This window comes from Grampus griseus (assembly GCF_964374135.1).
Source record: "Grampus griseus genome assembly, chromosome: 6".
Classification (NCBI taxonomy): Eukaryota; Metazoa; Chordata; class Mammalia; order Artiodactyla; family Delphinidae; genus Grampus; species Grampus griseus.
This window is the reverse complement of record NC_139000.1, coordinates 67,793,774-67,817,618: the sequence shown is the minus strand read 5'-3', so window position 1 is coordinate 67,817,618 and position 23,845 is coordinate 67,793,774. Positions and strand designations below refer to the sequence as shown.

At 36.1% G+C, this 23,845-nt stretch overlaps 1 protein-coding gene across 4 annotated transcripts in view; it reads right to left on the bottom strand.

Moving 5' to 3' along the window:
- The window catches only part of DENND4C (DENN domain containing 4C), a 128,314-nt gene that overhangs the window by 54,163 nt on the left and 50,306 nt on the right, over nucleotides 1-23,845 (bottom strand). For all 4 annotated transcript variants that reach the window (XR_014296852.1, XM_082656166.1, XM_082656167.1 and 1 more), the window contains exons 8-12: nucleotides 23,780-23,838; nucleotides 22,752-22,896; nucleotides 19,452-19,627; nucleotides 7,357-7,457; nucleotides 6,105-6,323 (exon numbers count right to left, since the gene is read on the bottom strand). Coding sequence is in view for 3 of the 4 variants with exons in the window: in XM_082656166.1 (XP_082512292.1) it covers nucleotides 6,105-6,323; nucleotides 7,357-7,457; nucleotides 19,452-19,627; nucleotides 22,752-22,896; nucleotides 23,780-23,838 (700 nt within the window). In the remaining variant the exon portion in view is untranslated. The remainder of the gene's footprint in view (nucleotides 1-6,104; nucleotides 6,324-7,356; nucleotides 7,458-19,451; nucleotides 19,628-22,751; nucleotides 22,897-23,779; nucleotides 23,839-23,845) is intronic.

The window sequence follows — 23,845 nt, the reverse complement described above, 5'->3', positions numbered from 1 at the left end:
GATTCAACCACAAAAATCCTTAACTTATACCATTAACCTTTTCACTGAAATCTGCATCTCCTATAAGGAGCCTCTAGCCCTATAGCTCTCAAGTAGAAACTTCTGATACTCTGCATACTCACAAGCAGGAAGGGTCAAGTCCTTCCTCTGCAATGCCACCACACAATTATTTCTGTATCATCTTGTAAAAATCTCTGCTCATCTGGCTATTATTCCACCCATTTCCCTACTAACTGTAGGCACCTAGTGACTTCAGGGACACCCTCTCCCCTTCATTCACTGAAGATCAGGGCACCTAATTCAAAGTCTTCTCCTCTCCAACTCCTACCATCATCATTCTTCAACACCCATAAAGACCAACCATCCAACATTTTAATGAGTTTTTAATTCCTTAACTTTCAATGACCTGTGGTCTATTCCACCTCAATCACCAACTTCTACACATAGTTACACACTCCCTGGACTTTTCTTGGTAGCACTGTAAACAGCTCTGCCTCCCAAATCTCTAATTTACATATTACTCCCTGACCATTACCCCTGTCTAGCTGGTATGCTTAAGTTCTTCCTACCAAGCCTTTTGTGTGGGGGATGGGGTAAGGAAGAAGATCGTTCTATGTACACCCTCCTATCTTCACATCTCTCTCTCTCAAATATTGATTCTATGTCTGTGTACATCATTTCAATTACTTTCTTGTCAACACTCTCAATTTTTACTCCTTTTTGTCAAACTCATCTAGTATGACCTAGCCCTGGAGCAATGTATTGCCTGCTTTCTCTGAATCTGCGCCAGTGTGGCTAAGCACAAGCTGCGGTTGGGAGGAGGCGCCGTTACATAACCAGGTGGATCAGAACCACTTATACCTTCATCCCTGACCAGCAACCCCACTACATTTCTGGAGTCTGAATTCCCTTTACCCGTGTTTTCACAGTTATTTCCAATGTTTAAATACTCTCCCTCCATGTTCTCTCCCTCATCCCTGAATAATAATACTTTATATTGCAGAGAAAATGAAAATCATTAAATGAGAACTACCTTCATTATTTCACTATAAAATCTATGACTCTTTCTGCAGCTATCATTTATTCCTTACTTTGTTTTACAATGAGTGTGACCCTCCTCCTATCTAAGGCCAAGCCCACCTTGGGATTCCAGGCCTTTCAGTGTTCTCTGGACAATACTCCCTCTCTATTAGCTAGTAACCAGTATACTCAAGTCTCTCTCATTTTAAAAAACCTTTCCTTAGACAATTTTCCAAAGAGGACATTCAGAGGGCCAACAGGCACATGAAAAGATGCGCAACATCATTAATCATCAGAGAAATACAAATCAAAACCACAATGAGACATAACCTCACACCTGTCAAAATGGCTATCATCAAAAAGAACACAAATAAATGTTGGTGAGGGTGTGGAGAAAAGGGAACCCTCGTGCACTGTTGGTGGAAACGTAAATTGTTGCTGCCACTATGGAAAACAGTATGGAGGATTCTCAAAAAACTATGAGAAACCACATGATCCAGCAATTCCACTCCAGGGTATGTATATGGAAAAAACAAGAACACTAATTCAAAAAGATATATGCACCTCAATGTTCATAGCAGCACTATTTACAATAGCCAAGACCTAACTGGTTGACCGATGAATGGATAAAGAAGTTTTGCTATATATATATATACACAATGGAATATTATTTATCCATAAAGAAGAATGAAATTCTGCCATTTGCAACAACATGGATGAGTATAATGCTTAGTGAAATAAGTCAGACACAGAAAAATACTCTATGTTATCACTTTTATATGAAATCTAGAAGGTGAACCAAATTAGTAAATATAATAAAAAAGAAACAGACTCACAGATATAGAAAACAAACTAGTAGTTACAAGTGGGGAGAGGGAAGGGGGGAAGGGTTAGGTAAGGGTAGGGGGTTAAGAGGTACAAACTATTATGCATAAAATAAGTAAGCTATGAGGACATACAACACAGGGAACATAGCCAATATTTTATAATAACTATAAATGGAGTATAACCTTTAAAAATTGTGAATCACTATGTTGTACACCTGTAACATACAAATATTGTACATCAATTATACTTTAACAAATAAATAAAATAAAAAATCTTTTCCTTAACAAATATAATTAGATCCTTTCCTTTTCTGCTGTTTCCCTTCTCAATAAAGGGCACAACCATCCACTCTGTGGTTAAAGACAAGAATCTCAAAGTTGTTCTTGACATCTCCCTCTATCTTACATCCCATATTCAACTGCCAAGTTCTATTCAGTCTGCCTCCTAAAAATCATTCTTCTATTCATACTACCAACTAATCCAGGTCACTTCCACTGATCACTTGGACCAATGCACTAACCAACTAATAAGCAGATCCATACTTTGGATGCCCCCAATTCAATCTGCAGAGAAGCCAAAGAGATTTTTTTTTAACATTAAACATGATCTTTTAAAAATGCAAACCTGATCCTATTACCTACTTAAATATCCCTCCCTGACTTGCAATTACTCTTGGAATAAAGACGGAAACCCTTCATTAGTCCTAAAAGATCCAACATGATCTGGCTCACGCCCACCATTTCAAGCATTGTTTTTGAGCCACTTTCCCCTCCAGCCTTTCTTTCTATGATGCTTCAGGACATTCCACATGCTGTGGTCCTTACTACATCCCCTTAAGGTATTAGTTAGTTGAGAAAGACTTCAATAAAATAGAAATAAATTATTCTTGACAAGTGGTAAGAAAAAGTCTTTTTTTCTTCTTCTAATGGATCTAGGCAATGATCAGCAAAGGCTGCTAATACAATTAAATGAAAGGCTGGTGGGGAAACTATCAATATAATGAATGGATGAGCCTGATAAAACTTGAACCCATGGATCAATCTTGAGAGCACTAAAAATGGGACACAGCCAGACTTGCAGTAAGTAGTGAGCATCATGTGTTTTAGCACCACTTGCCAAGAAAACTGAACCTGAATATAATCAAGCTCTAGATCAGTACTGCTTAATTCAGTAACCACTACACACATGTGGCAATTCAGCAATTAAAATGTGGTTGGTCTTTAATGAACCACATACCCAAAGCCACATCACTATTAAGTTGTGGAGCTGGAATTTGAACAGACAGTCTGACTTCTGAGTCCATGCCATTATTAGTGATTTATACCCAGAGGCGAAGGTTCAGGGAAAAAAAAAAAAAAAAAAAGTGGCTGGTCCAAACTGAGATGTGCTATAAGTATAAAACACACACCAATTTCAAAGCCTTAGTATGGAAAAAGAATGTAAAATATTTCATTAAAATTTTCACAATTTGATTACATGTCAAAGTGATACATTTTGGATGTATTAAGTTAGAGAAAACATATTATTAAAATTAACTTCCCCTACTGCTTTTTAAAAAACTGTGTCTACTAGAAAATCTTAAATTATATATGTGGCTCCCATTATATTTCTTTTGAACAATGTGGCTCTTATTCCAACCAGAAGTTTACAGGAAATATAGATGAAAAAAATGTTAACACCATGGGGATACAATCAGATAAAAACACATATAACTTCAGGAAATTCTAAACACAGTTTATGGGTGAAATGATGTCCTACTTGGAATTTAGAAAGAAAGGGAGGGGTGGAGGAGGGGAGGAGAAAAGGACGAAGGAAGAGTAAAATGAACATAGGAGAAACTAAAACAACAGAATGTAGATTGCTACTACTGCTGAAGTTGGAAGGTAGCTACGTTATTCTCCCTACTTTTATTCATGTTTGTTAAAGTATCCCTAAAAAAAAGTTAACCCAAAACCCACAGCTAAATCCTATTCTTTTTTCAGGCCCAAGCTTAACTGTTACTTCTTCAGGGAAACTTTCCCCTGACCTAGCTCTCTTACTGTAACGAATACTTTCCTTTACAACACACTCAGTAAAATGTGTTATTTTATTGTCAAATGTATATATCCCTTGTTAGACCAAATGCTACCCTGTTAACAAAAACCTTAGGCCTCAGACACTAGTTAAATATCTTTCTAAATTCCATTAGTAATGCCTCTCTTCTACTTAGAATGACAGAGAATGAATTAGTGACCCACTACTGTCCATTAGAAAAACTCCATATTCTTAGTCTGGCATTTGAGACTACTCATAATCCGAGCTCTAATCTTATTTTCTGCTTTATCTTCCACAACACCTCTAAAGCTCCTCACTTGGTCAAATTGTACCATTAAAACTTTTTTCCCCAACATGCCATTATGGGCTGAACTGTGTCACCCCAAAATTCTTATGCTGAAGTCCTAACTCCCAGGATTTCAAAGTGTGACTGTATTTGCAGATATGGCCTTTAAAGAAGTAATTAAGTCAAACTTAAGTAAATAAACTAGGGTGGGCTCTAATCTAATACGAGTGGTGTCCTTAAGAGACAAGAACATTTAGATACAGATTCGCACAGAAGGAAGTCTATGTGAAGATACAGGGAGAAGACAGCCATCTACGAGTCAAGGAGAGAGGCCTCAGAGGAATCCAATCCTAGCTACACACTGATCTCAGATCTCTAGCCTCCAGAATCCTGAAAAAAAAAACAAAAACAATTTTCCGTTGTTTAAGCCAGGGGTCCCCAATCCCCGGGACACGGACCAGTATCGGTCCACAGCCTGTTAGGAATGGGGCCACATGGCAGGAGGTGAGCGGCAAGCGAGTGACCGAAGCTTCATCTGCCGCTCCCCATCACTCCCCATCGCTGGCATTACCACCTGAACCATCCCCCCCACCCTACCCCGTCCATGGAAAAACTGTCTTCCACGAAACTGGTCTCTGGTGCCAAAAAGGTGGGGGAGAGCTGGTTTAAGCCGGCCAATCAATGGCATCTTGTTATGGCAGCCCTGGCAAACTAATACACATGCCTTGTGCTTTTGTTCTTGAGCTTCCTTCCACTTCATTATTACCACTAGCAATAATACTGTTATCATGAGTATTGTAAAGTACTTTTTCTAGTTGCTTCACATACATTTTCTCATCTAATCTTCACAATTGTGCATGAATTAGGTATCATCCTCATTTTATTAATGACAAAACAGAACCCCAGGAAGGCTTCATAAATAGCAAAGTGGAAATTCTAATTCAGATCTGACTTTTAATGTCTAGTGTTTTTTAGAAAGCCTTTCTTGCTCATCTCCATTTATAAATTCTACCCATTCTTTAAAGTCATGCTCTTCTTCCATGAAGTCTTCCAAAACACTCATTTGGAAGAATGTTCCCTTTTTCTGAATTTTTATGTCCTCTCACTGAATGATTATGTAAAATCTGTTTTCTTCAGTACTTGCTCTATTTTTAAAAACACGTTAGATCATTCTCCACTGGGTATCCCATGGAGCTGGATTTTACACTTCTTTATATCCCTTCATAATAACTAGTGGGGTTTGGTAAATGGCGACTAAATATTTGAGAGATAAGTTGTCCCAAAGCAGAAATGAGAAAAGACAAAAGGACTATTAGGAAAATACAGATTAAAAAATAATAATAATAACTGCAGGGTCAAATTATAGCTATGTAAAATAATTATCATATGAATACTGATGTATCGCTAAGGTTGCCACTACATATATGAGAGCTGCTGAATAACAACAAAAATCTTCATAATTCCCGAAAATAACAAACACTAAAACGAATGAGTATGGTGTTTTCCCCTGGAACAAGGCTGTATTTTTCAAAAATTTAAAAAAACTGGTGGCTTTATTCCAAAAACTCTTTATTAGAGAATACTGTAAAGCCCAGAGTGTATAAAGTCAAGAATCATGCAAAGTGGAGAAAACACCTAAAAACAAACCACCAGCTTTATTCTACTAAGATAACTGATTAGAGTACTATAAATGTCAGCAACATCTTTGACATTTCATAATTAAATACCTCCAGTTTCAAATTTCTCAGGAAAAAAATGGGGTATAAAAATTAAAATAAATTCTATTCATAGAGCTAGATTACAAATACACAGAAGACCATCATATTTTAATATGAATTTCTAAGAACTTATATAGTAGCACTATATTTGGTAGCACTACCAAACAGAAATTTTTTTCATTTCAATAAAAAGTATTTATATTTTCAATGCCACTCACCCTGTCGGTCAAACAATGAATCAGCAGCTGTGGCTTTATTTGAAGGAGCCTCTGTGATTGGTCTGAGATATGTTCTGTATCCTTTTAAAATGGATGCCATAAAGCGCAAAAATGCCTCCTGAATTTCCATCTCAAGTTGTGTCATCTTCTTTTGCCAGGAGAAATCTGCTTCAATTGGAGTCATCTCAATCGCTGAACCTTCCTGAGTTTTTCGGTGAACTGACAAATGAAGAAGAGAAAATGGCATTAATACATAATGTTATATATATAATAATTCGACAAGGGAATTGTCAAAATAAAGCCCATGACTTCCTGAAATTCCTCTTTATTAATGTAAAGGGATCACTGGCAGGGGCTAACAGGGAGGGCACAGATGGGGCACAGAAAACATGTTCAAAAAACCATAAACCATGGGACTTCCCTGGTGGCACAGTGGTTAAGAATCCACCTGCCAATGCAGGGGACACAGGTTCCAGCCCTGGTCTGGGAAGATGCCCCACACCGTGGAGCAACTAAGCCCGTGTTCCACAACTACTAAGCCTGTGCCCTATAGCCCGCATGCCACAACTACTGAAGCCCACGCGCCTAGAGCCCGTGCTCTGCAACAAGAAAAGCCACCGCGATGAGAAGCCCGCACACCACAATGAAGAGCAGCCCCTGCTCGCTGCAACTAGAGAAAGCCCACGCACAGCAGTGAAGACCCAACACAGCCAAAAATAAATAAAAAGCAAAAGAAAACAAAACAGGGGCTTCCCTGGTGGTGCAGTGGTTGAGAGTACAGCTGCCAATGCAGGGGACACGGGTTCATGCCCTGGTCTGGGAGGATCCCGCATGCCGCGGAGCGGCTGGGCCCATGAGCCATGGCCGCTGAGCCTGTGCGTCCGGAGCCTGTGCTCCGCAACGGGAGAGGCCACAACAGTGAGAGGCCCGCGTACCGCAAAAAAACAAAACAAAACAAAAAAACATGAACCACAACAGTAGTATCTTACTATTGGAGTTCTGTTTTGTAATGAGACTCCCTTTAAGCAGAGTAAAATTATGTCTAAATCTAAGAATTTTCTTATATACATTCTTTCATTAGAAATATCCCTTCCTGGGAATTCCCTGGCAGTGCAGTGGTTAGGACTCTGCACTCTCACTGCAGAGGGCCTGGGTTCAATCCCTGGTTGGGGAACTAAGATCCCACAAGACATGCAGCATGGCAAAAAACAAACAAACAAACAAAAAATCCCTTCCTTTTTCCTCACATTACCCGAAGATAGCTGGGGATACAATTTCTTCAAGGTGCTAATCAGATTTTTGCATGGCTTTTTGGGAAGCTGCTTCCAGTTCATGTTCTTCTTTTCATCTGATCTATTAAATAACAACATGATTAATAAAGTCCGTTATCATCTGTTTTTACTTAAACAAAATTCTTATGTCAAACTAAAAAAGAAAATGCAAAGGGTATTTTTACTGAAGTTACAATTTGAGAATCTGAACAAGTGGTTTTCAAGAAGTTCTCTTTTCATTTTAACCAACCTCAGTCAAATTTGGTCATCTCATTCTAACCCTCCAACATAGATTTTCATTAACTGGAGTTATGAATACAACACAAGTCTTGTTTCAAAGTTACATTTTAGAATTATAATATTTTAAGTGTCAAACTTAACTGACTTGAGACTTCAAACTACCTATTAGAAGCAAATCTCGACAAATATCAGCGTCAGTAGCATACAGAGCATGTTCTCACCACAATTCAAACGAGTCACGATTTAAGAAAAAGAAATTACTTTGGAAGTTCAAAAGAACACTTTTAAATAATGCATGAGTCAAATAAAATATTTTTACAGAATTAGAAACGTTTAAAACGCTACAAAGATGAAAGCACTATGTACCAACCATGGGCTGGAGCTAATGTCAGGCCAATATCACTTATGAACATCAATGCTAGCATCTTAAATTCTTAGAGAATTTAATCCACTAGCACATTAAAAAAAAAAAGAGAGAGAAAGATGTTTACTTTAGGAATGCAGGGTTGTTTACTACTAACTGATTTTATAATGTAATTTACCACACTAAGATTAAAGGAGAAAAACTTAATACTCATCTGAATAGTTGTACAAAAGCATTATAAAGTTCACCACCTATTTATGATTTAAAAAAAGAAATTGCTTTTAATCTAGAAGTGGAAGGAAGGTTCCTTAATTTATTATTAAGCAATCAAAACCCTAAAGTGGGGCTAGCAAACCTTTTCTATAAAGAATCAGATAGTAAGTATTTTTTGCTTTCAGGACCACAGGACCTCTGTTACAACTACTCAAATATGCCACTGTAGCATGAAAGCAGCCTCAGACCACATGTAATTGAATGAGCATGGCTATGATACAATAAAATTTTATTTACAAAAACAGGCCTTGGGCCAGCTGTCAATTCTTGCTTTAAAGCATAAAGATACTTAATGATGAACTGCTCAAACCATTCCCTTTGAAATTAGGAACAAGACAAGATACCAATTATGAATATTTCTATTCAATATTACACTAGGATCCTAGCCAGAGAATTAAGACAAGAAATTCTTAAATATGTAAGTTGTAGAGGATATGATTGTTTATAGTCAGAAAATTGAAGAGAATCTACAAGCAAATGAAAATAAGAGAATTCAAGTAAGCTGCTGGACAGCAGACCACTACATAAAAAATCAATAGCATAGTTATACTCCAGGAACTAACAAATAAAAAATGTAATTAAAATACCATTTACAGTAGCAATAAAAACCGTAAGGTACTTAGGAATAAGTAAGTTTAACAAAAGGTGTGCCCGATCTTTACAGAGAAAACTGAAACAGTTATTGAAAAACCTCTAAAAACACCTATGAAGTAAAATACAACATTCACGGGTACTGAGACTTTATGTCAAAATGATCTTATTTGCCCCCAAATTAATCTATGAATTCAACAGAATTCTAACAAAAAATCACAACAGAATTTTGCATGGAATTTAAAAAACTAATTAAAATTTATATGAAAAAGCAAAAGACCAAATATAGTCAAAACAATTTTAAAGAATAAGCAGTAAAGAGACTTGCCATTTCACATCATTTTTTTAAACAATGTTATTGAGATATAACTCACATACCATACAATTTATTCATCTGAAGTGTGCAATTTGATGGTTTTCAGTATATTCAGAGTTGTTTTAACAACCACCACAATTAATTTTAGAGTATTTTCATCACCTCAAAAAGAAACCCCACACCCTCTTAGTCACTAACCCACAATTCCCCCATCCTCCCATCCCAAAGTAACCACTAATCCATTTTCTGTGTCTACAGATTTGCCTTGGGCATTTCAAATAAATGGGATCATATAAGGTCTTTTAGCATGAGGTTTTCAAGGTTCATCCATGTTGCAGACAACTTAATTTTCAAGTCATTAAGATAATCTGATGCTGGCAAGAGACTAAAACAAACCAAAGGAACAGAAAATAAGCCTGGATACATACCCACACAAATATAAAAACTGATATGTGATGGTATTGACTCTGAAGACAGGTGGGAAAGAGATGAACTGATCATCCAATAAACAGTGCTATGTGACAACTGTTTACTCATGTTAAAAAAAAATAAAATGGTATCTCTATGTCTCATCATACACTAATAATACCAAGTTTAGCTAAATTAAAGGTCTAAATGAGAAAGTCAAAACCTCACAACTTTAAGAATATCCAGGATAATATTTCATGACCTCAAGGCAGAGGATTTCATGTACAAGAACCAAAAATGGCAATCCATAAAGAGAAACTGAGAGCTGTGATCAATTAATATAAGTTTCTGTTCATCAAAAGACACAACAGAATGAAAATACAAATCACAGTGTGGCACAAGCTATTTGCAATGCATATAACAGACTAAGAATTACTTCCAGATTATATAAAGGCCTTATACAAATCAAAAGAAAAAGACAAACAACCCAACAGGAAAATGTACCAAAAAAGGAGGGAAAAACCAAAGGGCAAAAAGAAATTAAAACACCTCATTTGCTACTAATGAGGGAAATGTGAATTAAAGCCACAGTGACATCCCATTACCATCAAGTTGGCAAAAATTTGAAAGTTTGATCATAACAAGTACTGACAATGATATGGAACAAAGAGAACTTTCGTTTGCTGATGAAGAGGGGAAAGAGTAATATGGCATTAGCTATGCCTAGCAACCAACATTAGCTCTTCTAGGTATATGTTTCAGAGGAATTTTAACCATGTACTCAAAGAAATATGCATAATAATGATCAGAGCAGTTTTGTTCATAATTGCAAAATCTAACTACAATTTAAATACCCATCAACACTGATAAACACTGAAGACAAAGTAGAGCTACGTGTATCAACATGGATGAACCGCATAGAGAATGATGAGTAAAAAAGCAATTCACAGAAAACTATACAAACATCAATTTTTAAAGCACGAAAACCAAAATGTCATTTATACTAATACATATATAATATGTATTAGTGGGTGGAATCTGGGAGGAAGATTCATGCAAGTTATTTACATTATTCTCTATAATTCTTCGGTATCTAGAACATTTCATAATTCTGTAAGTACAATTAAGCAGAGTTCAAAATTATTTTACAAAACAGTGCTTTGAACAATAGAAATTATATAGAAGTTATTTAAACCTGGGCAAAATTAAGAATCTCTATAATAGGGCTTCCCTGGTGGCGCAGTGGTTGAGAGTCCGCCTGCCGATGCAGGGGACACGGGTTCGTGCCCCGGTCCGGGAAGATCCCACATGCCACGGAGCGGCTGGGCCCGTGAGCCATGGCCGCTGAGCCTGCGCGTCCGGAGCCTGGGCTCCGCAACGGGAGAGGCCACAACAGTGAGAGACCCGCGTACAGAAAAAAAAAAAAGAATCTCTATAATATTCTTTTATTCAGAACAGTAAATAAAATGAGGTAAATATCTGAGTTAAAACTTCAAAATCATTTCCAAAGGCACCACAATATATACAACCTTGAAATAACTGTTTTTCAGGGATAGTTACTGAAAAACAATGAAATGTGTATGACAAGAAATATTTAGTGCTTCCAAGCAGTTCATTATTTCCAGGCTATAAGTAAATCTAAATACACATAGTAGAGATCAATCAAGATGGTAGACTAAGAGGACATGGAGCTCACTTCCCCCCATGAACACATCAAAAAATACATCTACATGTGGAACAATTCTCATGAAAAACTAACTGAAAACTGGCAGATGGACTCCTGTACCACCAAGGCTGTAAGAAAGATACACATGGAAGGGAAGAAAAGTGATTGGGTTGGGACCTGTGCCCAGGGGAGGGGACTCAGAGGAAATGGGAGATTACACAGGTGGACACCCTCTCAGGGGAGTGAGTGATGAGAGCCATAGATAGGGCACCCCAGTCCTGGAGTCCTACGCAGGGTAGACAAGCCCCCTTGGCTGGCTGGAGGACCACTGGGACTAACAAGAGGCAAAAAGAAAAACAGAAAAAAAAGAAAAACAAATTTAAAAAAATGGAAACAGTTTAAGAGATCTACAGAATAACATTAAACATACCAACATTCACATTATAGGGATGCCAAAAGACAGAAAAGGGGATCAAAAATGTATTTGAGAAAATTATGGCTGAAAACCAACCAAACCTGAGGAAGGAAACAGATATCCAGGTAAAGGAAGCACAGAGGGTCAAAACAAGATGAACCCAAACAGGCCCACACCAAGACATATCACAATTAAAATGACAAAAGTTAAAAGTAAACAGTGAATTCTGAAGGCAGCAAGAGAAAAGCAAAGTGTCATATACAAGGGAACCCCCATAAGGCTATCAGCTGATTTCTCTGCAGAAATTTTATAGGCCAGAAGGGAGTGGCATGATATACTCAAAGTGCAGAACAGGAAAAGTCTGCAACCCAGAATACTCTACCCGGCAAGATTATCACTTAGACTACAGGGAGAGATAAAGACCTTCTCAGACAAGCAAAAACTAAAAGAGTTCATCAATACTAAATCTACCCTAAAAGAACTGTGAAAGGGTCTTCTCTAAATGGACAAAAAAGTAAGAATCTACAGGAAAGGGAAAATCCCACTAGGAAAAGCAAATGTATAGTAAGGACTGAAGATCAACCACTTAAGCCAATATGAAGATTAAAAGACAAAAAACTGCAAAAGCAACTATAACTACAATAAACAGTTAAGAGACAAACATGAAGATACAAAATATGACATCAAAAACACAAAATGTGGGGAGAGGGAGTAAAAAAAAAAGTAGATATTTTAGAATGCGTTTGAACTAAATTACTACCAGTTTAAAACAAAAAGTAGACATAGTTATAGGTCAACAATATATAAACCCGACAGTAAACACAAATCAAAAACCTACAATAGTTACACAGAAACTAAAAAGAAAGGAACAGAAGCATAGTACTAAAGAAAATCATCAAACCACAAGGGAAGAAACAAAAAGAAATAACAGAGAAAAACCTCAAAACAACTGGAAAACAAGTAATAAAATGACAATAATTACATACCTGTCAATAATTACTTTAAATGTCAATGAACTAAATGCTCCAATCAAAAGACATATGGTGGGACCTCCCTGGTGGTCCAGTGGTTAAGAATCCACCTCCCAGAAAATATTTGCAAACGAAGCGACTGACAAAGGATTAATCTCCAAAATTTACAAGCAGCTCATGCAACTCAATAACAAAAAAACAAACAACCCAATCCAAAAATGGGCAGGAGACCTAAATAGACATTTCTTCAAAGAAGATATACAGATTGCCAACAAACACATGAAAGGATGCTCAACATCACTAATCATTAGAGAAATGCAAATCAAGACTACAATGAGGTATCACCTCACACCAGTCAGAATGGCCATCATCACAAAATCTACAAAAAATAAATGCTGCAGAGGGTGTGGAAAAAAAGGAACCCCCTTGCACTGTTGGTGGGAATGTAAACTGATAGAGCCACTATGGAGAACAGTATGGAGGTTCCTTAAAAAACTAAAAACAGAACTACCATATGATCCAGCAATCCCACTACTGGGCATATACCCTGAAAAAACCATGATTCAAAAAGAGACATGTACCACAATGTTCACTGTAGCACTATTTACAACAGGCAGGACATGGAAGCAACCTAGGTATCCACTGACAGATGAATGGATAAAGAAGATGTGGCACATACATACAATGGAATATTACTCAGCCATAAAAGGAAATGAAATTGAGTTATTTGCAGTGAGGTGGATGGACCTAGAGTCTGTCATACAGAGTGAAGTAAGTCAGAAAGAGAAAACCAAATACCATATGCTAACACATGTATATAGAATCTAAAAAAAAAAAAAAAGGTTGTGATGAACCTAGGGACACGACAGGAATAAAGATGCAGAACAGAGAATGGACTTGAGGACACAGTGCGGGGAGGGTAAGGTGGGACGAAGTGAGAGAGTGGCACTGACATATACACACTACCAAATGTAAAATAGATAGCTAGTGGGAAGCAGCTACATAGCACAGGGAGATCAGCTCGGTGCTTTGTCACCACCTAGAGGGGTGGGATAGGGAGGGTGAAAGGGAGACGCAAGAGGGAGGGGATATGAGGATATATGTATACATAGAGCTGATTCACTTTGTTATACAGCAGAAACTAACACAACATTGTAAAGCAATTATACTCCAATAAAGATGTTAAAAAAATAAAATAAAATCATGGTAAAATATACATAACATAAAATTTACCATTTAAAAAAAAAAAGAATTCCATGCCAATGCAGGGGACGTGGGTTTGATCCCTGGTCAGGGAACTAAGATCCTGCATGCCATGGGGCAACTAAGCCCATGCACTGCAACTGTTGAGCATGTGGGCCAAAACTAGAGAGCCCGCATGCCGCAACTACAGAGCCCATGCGCTCTGAAGTTCACACACCCAAACTACAGAGCCTGCATGCCGCAACTACTGAGCCCATGCGCCACAACTAGAGAGAAGCCCGCACACCTCAATGAGGAGCCTGTACGCTGCAGTGGAGGATCCCTCATGCCGCAACGAAGACCCCGCGTACTGCAACCAAGACCTAACGCAGCCAAAAATAAAATAAATAAATAAATATTTTTTAAAAAAAGACATATGGTGGCTGATTGGACAAAAAACCAAGACGCTTCTTTCCACAAGAGACTCACTCCAAAGCTGAAGACACAAAAAGACTGATAGTGGGGGGACGGGAAAAGATACTTTATGCAAACAGAAATGACAAGAAAGTGGGGGTAGCAATGCTCATATCAGAAAATAAACTTTAAACAAAGGCTATAACAAAAGACAAAGAAAGGCATTATAAAATGATAAAGAGATCAATACAAGAAAATGATATTACACTCAACATACGTGCACCCAGGAGCACCTAAACATATAAAGCAAATACTAACAGACACAAAGGTAGAAATTGACACTAATACAGTAATAGTAGGGTACTTTAAAACCCCACTTACATCAATGGACAGTCAATAATGCAAGAGCAGTCTAAAATGACACAACAGACCAGCTGGACTTAACAGATATCTACAGGACATTAACATTCAAAACCAGCATCATTAACATTCTTTTCAAGTGCACATGGAACGTGCTCCAGGATAGATCACATGCTAGGCCACAAAACAAGTCTTAACAAATTTAAGAGGATAGAAATTATTTTATCAACTATTTTTTCCAACCACAATGGTATGAAACTAGAAATTAACTACAGAAAGAAAACAAGAAAAGAACAAATGTGCAGAGACTAAAAACATGCTACTAAAAAAACCAACAGGTCAATAAAGGAATCAAAGAGGAAATCAGAAAATACCTCAAGACAAATGAAAACACTACACTCCAAAATCTATGGGATGCAGAAAAAGCAGTTCTAAGAGGGAAGTTTATAGCAATACAGACCTTCCCCAAGAAACAAAAAAAATCTCAAACAACATAACCTACCACCTAAAAGAATTAGAAAAAGAAGAACAAACAAAGGCCAAAGTCAGCAGAAGGAAGGAAATAATAAAGCTCAGGGAGAAAATAAATAAGGAAGAGATTTAAAAAAAATAGAAAAGATCAATGAAACCAAGAGCTGGTTTTTTGAAAAAAGAAAAAAAAATTGATAAGCCTTTAGTCAGGCTCACCAAGAAGAAAAAAGACAACCCAAATTTAAAAAAATAAGAAATGAAAAAAGGAAAAATAACAACCAACACCATGGAAGTATAAAAAAAAAAAAAGTAAAAGAATACTAAGAACACTTATATGCCAACAAATTGGGCAACCTAGAAGAAATGGATAAACTTCTAAATACAAAACTTGCCAAGAATGAATCAAGAAGAAACAGACACTTTGAACAAACCAATCACTAGCAGTAAAATTGAATTTGTAATAAAAAAAAACCTCCCAGCCAACAAAGTCCAGAACCAGACTGCTTCACAGGGGAATTCTACCAAACATATAACAAAGAGCTAATACCTACCCTTCTAAAACTATTCCAAATTATTAAAGAGGATGAAACACTCCCAAATTCATTCTACAAGGCCACCTTTACCCTGGTACTAAAACCAAAAACACTACAAAAAAAGACAATTACAGGCCAGTATCTTTGATGAATATAGATGCAAAAATCCTCATCAAAATATTAGCAAACCAAATCCAACAATATATAAAAAGGATCATACACATGATAAAGTTGGACTTATTCCAGGGACACAAGGATGGTTCAAAATATGTAAAATCAATGTGATACACCACATTAACAAAAGGAAAGACAAAAAACACATGATCATCTCAACAGACACTCAAAAAGCAATTGACAAAATTCAACATCCATTCATCATAAAAATTCTCATCAAAGTGGGTACAGAGAGAACATATCTCAACATAATAAAGACCATATGTGACAAATGCACAGCTAACATCATACTCAATGGTGAAAAGCTGAAAGCCTTCCCGTTAAATTAAGCATCCAAATTGGAAGGGAAGAAGTCAAACTGTTACTATTTAGAGATGACATGATACTTTACATAGAAAACTCTAGAATCTAAAACATGACACAAATGAACTTATCTACAAAACAGAAACACACTCCTAGACACAGAGAACAGATTTGTGGTTGCCAAGAGGGGAGGGAGAGGAAGGACTGGGAGTTTGGGGTTGGCAGACACAAACTATTACATTTAGAACAGATAAACAACAAGTCCTATTGTATAGCACAGGGAACTATATTCAACATCCTGTGATAAACAACAGTGGAAAAGAACACAAAAAAAGAATGTCTGTATGTGTATAACTGAGTCACTTGGCTGTAGAGCTGTAAATCAACTATACTTCAATTTTTTTAAAAAATGAAGAAAACCCTAAAGTCACCACACAAAAACTATTAGAACTAATAAACGAATTCAGCAAAGTTGCAGGATACAAGATTAATATACAGAAATCTGTTGCTTTTCTCTACAATAATAATGAACTATCAGAAAGGGGGAGTAAAAAAAAAAAAATCCCATTTGAAATTGTATCAAAAAGAATAAAATACCCAGGAATAAACTTAACCAAGAAGGTGAAAGACCTACACTCTGAAAACTCAGATGAAGGAAAGTGAAGATGATACAAAGAAATGCAAAGATACCCCTTGCTCTTCTGGAATTGTAAGAATTAATATTGTTAAAATGACCAATACCTCCCCAAGCAATCATGCAATCCCTATCAAAATACTCATGACATTTTTCACAGCAATAGAACAAATAATCCTAAAATTCATAAAGAACCACAAAAGACCACAAATTACAAAAGCAATCCTGAGGAAAAAGAACAAAGCTGGAGGTATCACCATCCCAGACTTCAGACTATACTACAAAGTTACAGTAATCAAAACAGCAACAGCATGTTTTGTGTCTGGCAAAACACAGACACATAGATCAACTGAACTAAACAGAGAGCCCAGAAATAAACCCACGCACCTACAATCAATTAATCTATGACAAAGGAAGCAAGAATATACAATGGAGAAAAGACAGTTTTTTCAATAAGTGGTGCTGGGAAAACTGGACAGCTACAGGTAAAACAATAAGATTAGAACATTCCCTCACACCATATACAAAAATAAACTCAAAATGGATTAAAGACCTAAATAGACGATCTGAAACCATAAAACTCCTAGAAGAGAACATAGGCAAGACACTCTTTAACATAAATCATAGCAGTATTTTTTGGATCTGTCCCCTAAGGCAAAATAAATAAAAGCAAAAATTAACAAATGGACCTAATTAAATTTAAAAGCTTTTGCACAGCAAAGGAAGCCATCAACAAATCAAAAAGACAACCTATGGAATCGGAGAAAATATTTGCAAATGATGCGACCAACAAGGGGTTAATATCCAAAACATCCAAACAGCTCATATAACTCATTATCAAAAAAGCAAACAATACAATCAAAAAATGGGCAGAAAACCTGAAAATACATTTTTCCAAAGAAGGCATACAGATGGCTAACAGGCACATGAAAAGATGCTCAACATCACTAGTTACTACAGAAATGCAAATCAAAACAACGGTGAAATATCACCTCACACCTGTCAGAATGGCTCTCAGCAAAAAGACAACAAAAACTAAATGTTGGCGAGGATATGGAGAAAAGGGAACCCTAATACACTGTTGGTGGAAATGTAAACTGGTGCAGCCACTATGGAAAACAGTACGGAGGTTCCTCAAAAAACTAAAAATAGAACTACCATATGATCCAGCAATTCCACTCCTGGGTATATAATATATCCAGAAAAAATGAAAGCACTAATTCGAAAAGATACATGCACCTGATTGTTCATAGCAGCACGATTTACAATTGCCAAGACATGGAAGCAACCCAAGTGTCCATCAACAGATGAATGAATAAAGATTATATATATATATATAAATACAATAAAATAGTACTCGACCATAAAAAAGAATGAAATTCTGCCATTTGCAGCATCATGGATGGACCTAGAGAATATTATGCTTAGTGAAATTAGGCAGAGAAGGATAAATACTGTGTGATATCACTTATATGTAGAATCTAAAATATAAAAAAAAATGAGTACAGCAAAACAGAAACACAGATACAGACTCACAGATACAGAAAACAAACTAATGGTTACCAGTGAAGAGAGGAAAGCGGGGAGGGGCAAGATAGGGGTATAGGATTAAGAGATACAAACTACTATGTATAAAATAAATAAGCAACAAGGATATACTGCATAGCACAGGGAATTATTGCCATTACCTTTTAATAACTTTTATTGGAATATAATCTGTAAAAATACTGAATCACTATGCTGTGTACCTGAAAATAGTACAGTATTATAAATCAACTATACTTCGATTTTTTTAAAGTACTGAAAACCCAAATAAATAAACAAACATAGCAAAGAGCTACCACAATTACACAGTTTTCAAAATACAATGGTAGATCCATTTCAAAATTATTTTTTAAGGTATATTAAATGTTTTCTTCCTTCCTTAAGTTATTCTTCTGGTTCACTCAAGGCTATTTTCCCAACCAATTCTACTGCTGTAACCATCGAGGTCTCATCCCAAATTCTTACTCTATTCATTTTCTGCCAGTATCAAACAGTAAAGAAGAAAAGCACTCCAGGACCTGGAATTTGGCACTAATACTAGGGAAGTTTCAGTACTTACTGCCCTTTACCCACGTTGTTTGTTGTTTTTGTGAGGACGGGGCTGCAGAGGGCGCTCCTAAACATCCACCTAGAACTGGATGGATGAATCTTCTTTTATTAGTGTGGTGCTCTACTCTCTGAACCCTCAGTTACACCACTGCTATACATATTTATCACCTCCAGTAAACACAAACTCTGACTGATTTTTAATATCAATTTCTCTGTAATCCCTATAAAATTCAAATCTTGACAACTAAGAAAACAGCATATTACCCTATATCGTGACCAAACTCAAACAGGTAAACCCATTTTTTAAGAGCTTACACACGGATTTTGAACTAAACCTAGATAGCGCATCATCTCTTGAGCTCTGAAAGCAGTGTTTTTAACCTTTTTTTTTTTAATAATCCATATTCTCTTCTGATAAACATAAATATCTCCTGCCTACTGTTAACATTATTATCCAATATAAACTATTATAATATTGAACACAATCTTTTTCAAATCACACAACATTCCAGGATTCTGATACCTGTCCTGATTGAGAATCATTGCATTGAATCTGAAGACTTATTACCAACTTTTAAAAGTAGCATATTTGTATATGCTTTCAATGAGCTATAACTACATGTGGGGAAAAATATAAATGAAGATAATATAAAAAGAATCAACTTACATATATAACATGTTTGTATCCAAGTCAATGCAAACAACATCTTGTGGTGGGTCATGAAGATCAAAATACCTTGAGTCAACTCCAACTATAAATGGTAAAGGTGCACTAAGCACGGCTGCCAGTGAAAGAGGACAAAGGGGAATATATGGGCATTGCCACTGGAATGGAAAGATCATCTGGGAAAAAAAGTTTTAAAAAATTAACCAAGTTTTAAATTTGCAATGAGAATTAGTAATTAACTAATACTACTGAAAGAGACCATTACAGAGCATTTAAGTCTAGTTTCATTCCAAAAACTAAATGACTATATTAAACTTCATTCCAAAAACTAAATGACTATAAAACACTGCTAGGCAATACTATGAACCAATGTGATTAAAATCTTCAAGAATGACAATGATCATAAGCACAATTAAAATGCTAACAGCTCTTTGCATGTTAATTCTTCTAATGCCTATAGAAAATCCACATTCCCATTTTATGGAGAAAGTGAAAGAGGAGAAAAAATAGCCCAAAATTTTATAAAACGAACTCATGATCTTTAACTCTGACGCATTTCATCCATCTGTTAATTTTCAAGATAACCTTTGACTAAAATCCAACTAAGAACACCAAGAACTAAAAAAATTTAAATGATTCTCTTGGGAACAGTAATAGTCAACTAAAAATTTCAACCAAAAAAATTTTGTAACTGCCCAAATAAACATAATATTATCCAACTTCAGTGAATCTTGGCATCTTAAAAATATTAGTCAATATAAAACATACCTCAACAATCTTTACCAGCTTTCCTTTATAAAGCTCTACCTTAATTGTATCAATGTGTTCTTTTTAAAACGGAAAAAAGACAAGTTTTGATAAGTAAAAAAAAAAAAATTAAAATTTTAATAATCAATATTAAAATTTTAATCACTGATGACAAAATCTTTCCTCTACTACAAAAATCCTTGCCATATTTCAAGATCTAGTTCAATTCTTACCTTACCCATCAGTACTCACCCCAAATAATTACCTATAGCATTTACTACCTCTGCCAGTTATTCCAGATGGTTATACAGAATTGGAATTCTGTCTTCAGTCATTTATTTACTTTCTAGTAATTGAGCACTTAATATGTACCAAGAACTGTTCTAGATGATGGGGCTGTAACAGTGAATGAAACAAAGATCCTGCCCTCATGAAATGTACAGTGTAGCATAAGAGCCAGCAAACTTTTTCTGTAAAAGATAAGAATATTTTATGCCTTGCAAGCCACACTGTCTCTGTCACAAATACTTAACTCTGTCTTCACGTATGAAAGCAGTCATAGGCATTATGTAAATAAATGGCCTATGTTCCAGTAAAATTTTATTTACAAAAACAAGTGGCAGCCAGGATTTGACTCACAGGCCACAGTTTGCCAACACCTAGTCTAGCAGGAAGAGAGAAAACAAAAAGAAGACACAATAAATAAAATATATACCATGTGAGAGAGCGCTAAGTGCTACGAAAAAAAGAAAAAGTAAAGCAAAGTAAAGGCGATGAGAGTTTAGAACATGAGAGAGGAGAGGGGGAAAGCAGGCTGTATTATTAAATAGGCCAAACAGGGTAGGCTTCATTAAGAAAGTGACACTGAGCTGAAACTTGAAGGAGGTGAGGGTTTTAGTCAAGGGGATATCTAGGAGAAGAGCGCTTCGAAGAAAAGGAACAGCTAGAGCAAAGGCCTTAAGGTGTGGGGACTGCCTAGTATGTGCCAGGGGTAGCAAAGAGGCCAGCGTGGCTGGAGCAGAGTGAGCAAGAGGGAGAGAAGTAGAAAATGGTATCAGAGAGCAGAGGGATAGAACTACTCGCAAAGGACCTTGCAGGGACTTCAGATTTCCTCCAGGGAAAACTGACCATCTACCATTCAACAAAAGGTACGTTACACCTCTAACTACATAAGAAATTTCAGAATAAAACTACTGGACAACAAAATATGACACCCTTGTCTTCACCTTTGACTTTTGCACACAATCATAAACAATGTCAATTTTACAAGAATACCCATTGGTTCCATCAATTTTTGCTATGGGGCTCCATTAACCCTTCAATATTCTTTGATATTCAAATCACTCTCCTTTTGAGGAATTTAAACTGTCAGGATTCTTTTCAATTTTCTCCTCTTTAAATGGTAATTTGCCTTACTATCAAATCCTCATTTATCAATAGTTTTGCAAGCAATTCAGGCTGTTCTCCAACATCGGTTACATAAATTTCATGCAATCTTGCATTTTAATAAGATTTCCGATTTCACATTGCAAGAGACTGGGCCACAGAGATTCAGACAGAGGGGCATGGATAATCCCTAAAGTTTTATAGGAAGAAATATTTGAGTGGGAACTTTCTAAAACTGGTCAGTTCATTAACAAATATTTTCATGTTATAACAACTTCTGCTTTTACATGTAACTGTGGAGGCTTGGAAAATTAGTACATAATTAGGATCTTTGCCCCCCATAAACCATCTCAAATGGTTATTACTGTTTTCAGTCCTAGCAGCATTTCTCTGACCAGATTAATAACTTGGAGACATACCCCATTTGTTGATTTAACAAGTATTTATTGAGTGTTTACTCCATGCTATTTAACTGTGATAAATGCTGAGGACACAGGAGTAAAAAAGAGACCTAAAAAAGGTCCTTACTTCCATGAGAGTAAAATGGGGAAGGGAAGAGAGGAGAGTCAGCTATTTTAAATTAAACAAATAATGGAAACTAGAGTTAGAGAAATAGAACATCCAAAATTCTATATTATGACCTATAAAGCCCTACATGATCAGACCTCCTTCTAATTGCAATGGGAAGCCATCAAGAGGTTTTAAAACAGGACTTGATTTAACTTTTATTTATGCTTTTCACAATAGCTAAACATCTGTACATTATCCAATTTCACAATCACCTAGATTTTCCTATACATTACTGGCTCACAATGACTAAAAGTTAAAATTGGGAGAAATTAGTCATGTAATTCATGTCCACAATTTTAGGGCAGCTGAAATTGACCAGAGCTTCTCATTTAATAAAGTAAGTTTCATTCACAAGTTCTATTATTATGTAATCATATAGATTCTCTGAAGAACTCTAAAATATGAAAAATTAGAAATTGAAATTCTCTCAATAGAAATCACTTTTTTTCTTTATATTTAGTATTTCTCTTTGCCATCCTACTACATTTATGTTAAACATTTAGTGGTAATTTCAAAGCTTTGGTTGAAGGAAATTTCCCTTTAGAGTAAAAATTCTCTGTCAAGAATTCTGCACTAAAAAGAAAATTCTATACTTACAGCTACAACAGCTTCAGCTACTCCAGTCAACACAGCTGGCCTAAGAGAATGCAGCAAAATCTTGCTCTCAAGTAAAACAAAGAGCAGCAGTGTTGCACAAGTCTCAGGACCCACATTCATTAACAAGGTGCTAAAGTTGGCTCCACTAGAAAAGGAGAGAAAAAGAGGTGATTATGAACTGTTTCACCAAAAGGTGCTAAGATTTGCTTATTAAATTATTTCCTAAATATTAATAAATTGAAAATCTAATATTAATTTCAAGTCCTGATTTAGTTATCACTGAAAAGTAGCAAATTTAATAAGATGGTATAGGAGAATGATTCAAACTCATCCTTTGGCAACAAGGGCATTTATCGGAAAGATTTTCCTAAAGAACAGCCATTTGAGCTGCGCTCTAAAGAAAGAAGGTAGGGGTTGGTGGGGAGACAACATTTGCAAAGGTCCTGAAGCAAGGAAAAGCAATTGTCATGTTCAAGAAATTGAAATAAACCTACTGTGACTAAAGCATATTAGAGGAAGGGATGAAAACAACAAGAGATTATGCCCAAAGTAAAAATATTTGCATTCTCCAACAATTTTATATTTGCATTCTCAGAAGGAAACACTGGCTGCAGTGTGGATAAAAAACTGAAAGACAAGACCAAAACAGTGCCAATTAAGAGGCTCATAATGAAGTAGTCCAGGTAAAAGATCATGCTAGCCTGGACTAGTGACACAGATGAAGAGAAGCCAATAGATTCAAGACATTTTAGGAGGTAAAATCAGTTCACCTTGAACATTTAGTAAGCAACTGGATATGCGGAAGGGAGATGAGAGGAAAAGGGAGGTATTCCCCACATTCAATCTTGCAACTTTCTTTAAGTGTTCCATTTTTAAAATGCTGAATGGCCCCAGCTATCAAAGTTAGAAACATTAAGGCTATTCTTAGTTTGTAAAGATAACACAACTCTATTATACTAACCCTTAAAATATTTTAAAGCATTCTGCTCCAAGTGAACAAATGTATTATTTTATATACCATTAATTACCTTAGTGGTAAAGGTGTAGAAACTGGTTGTGAAAATATTAACGCATCATGGACTGATAGCTTAAAA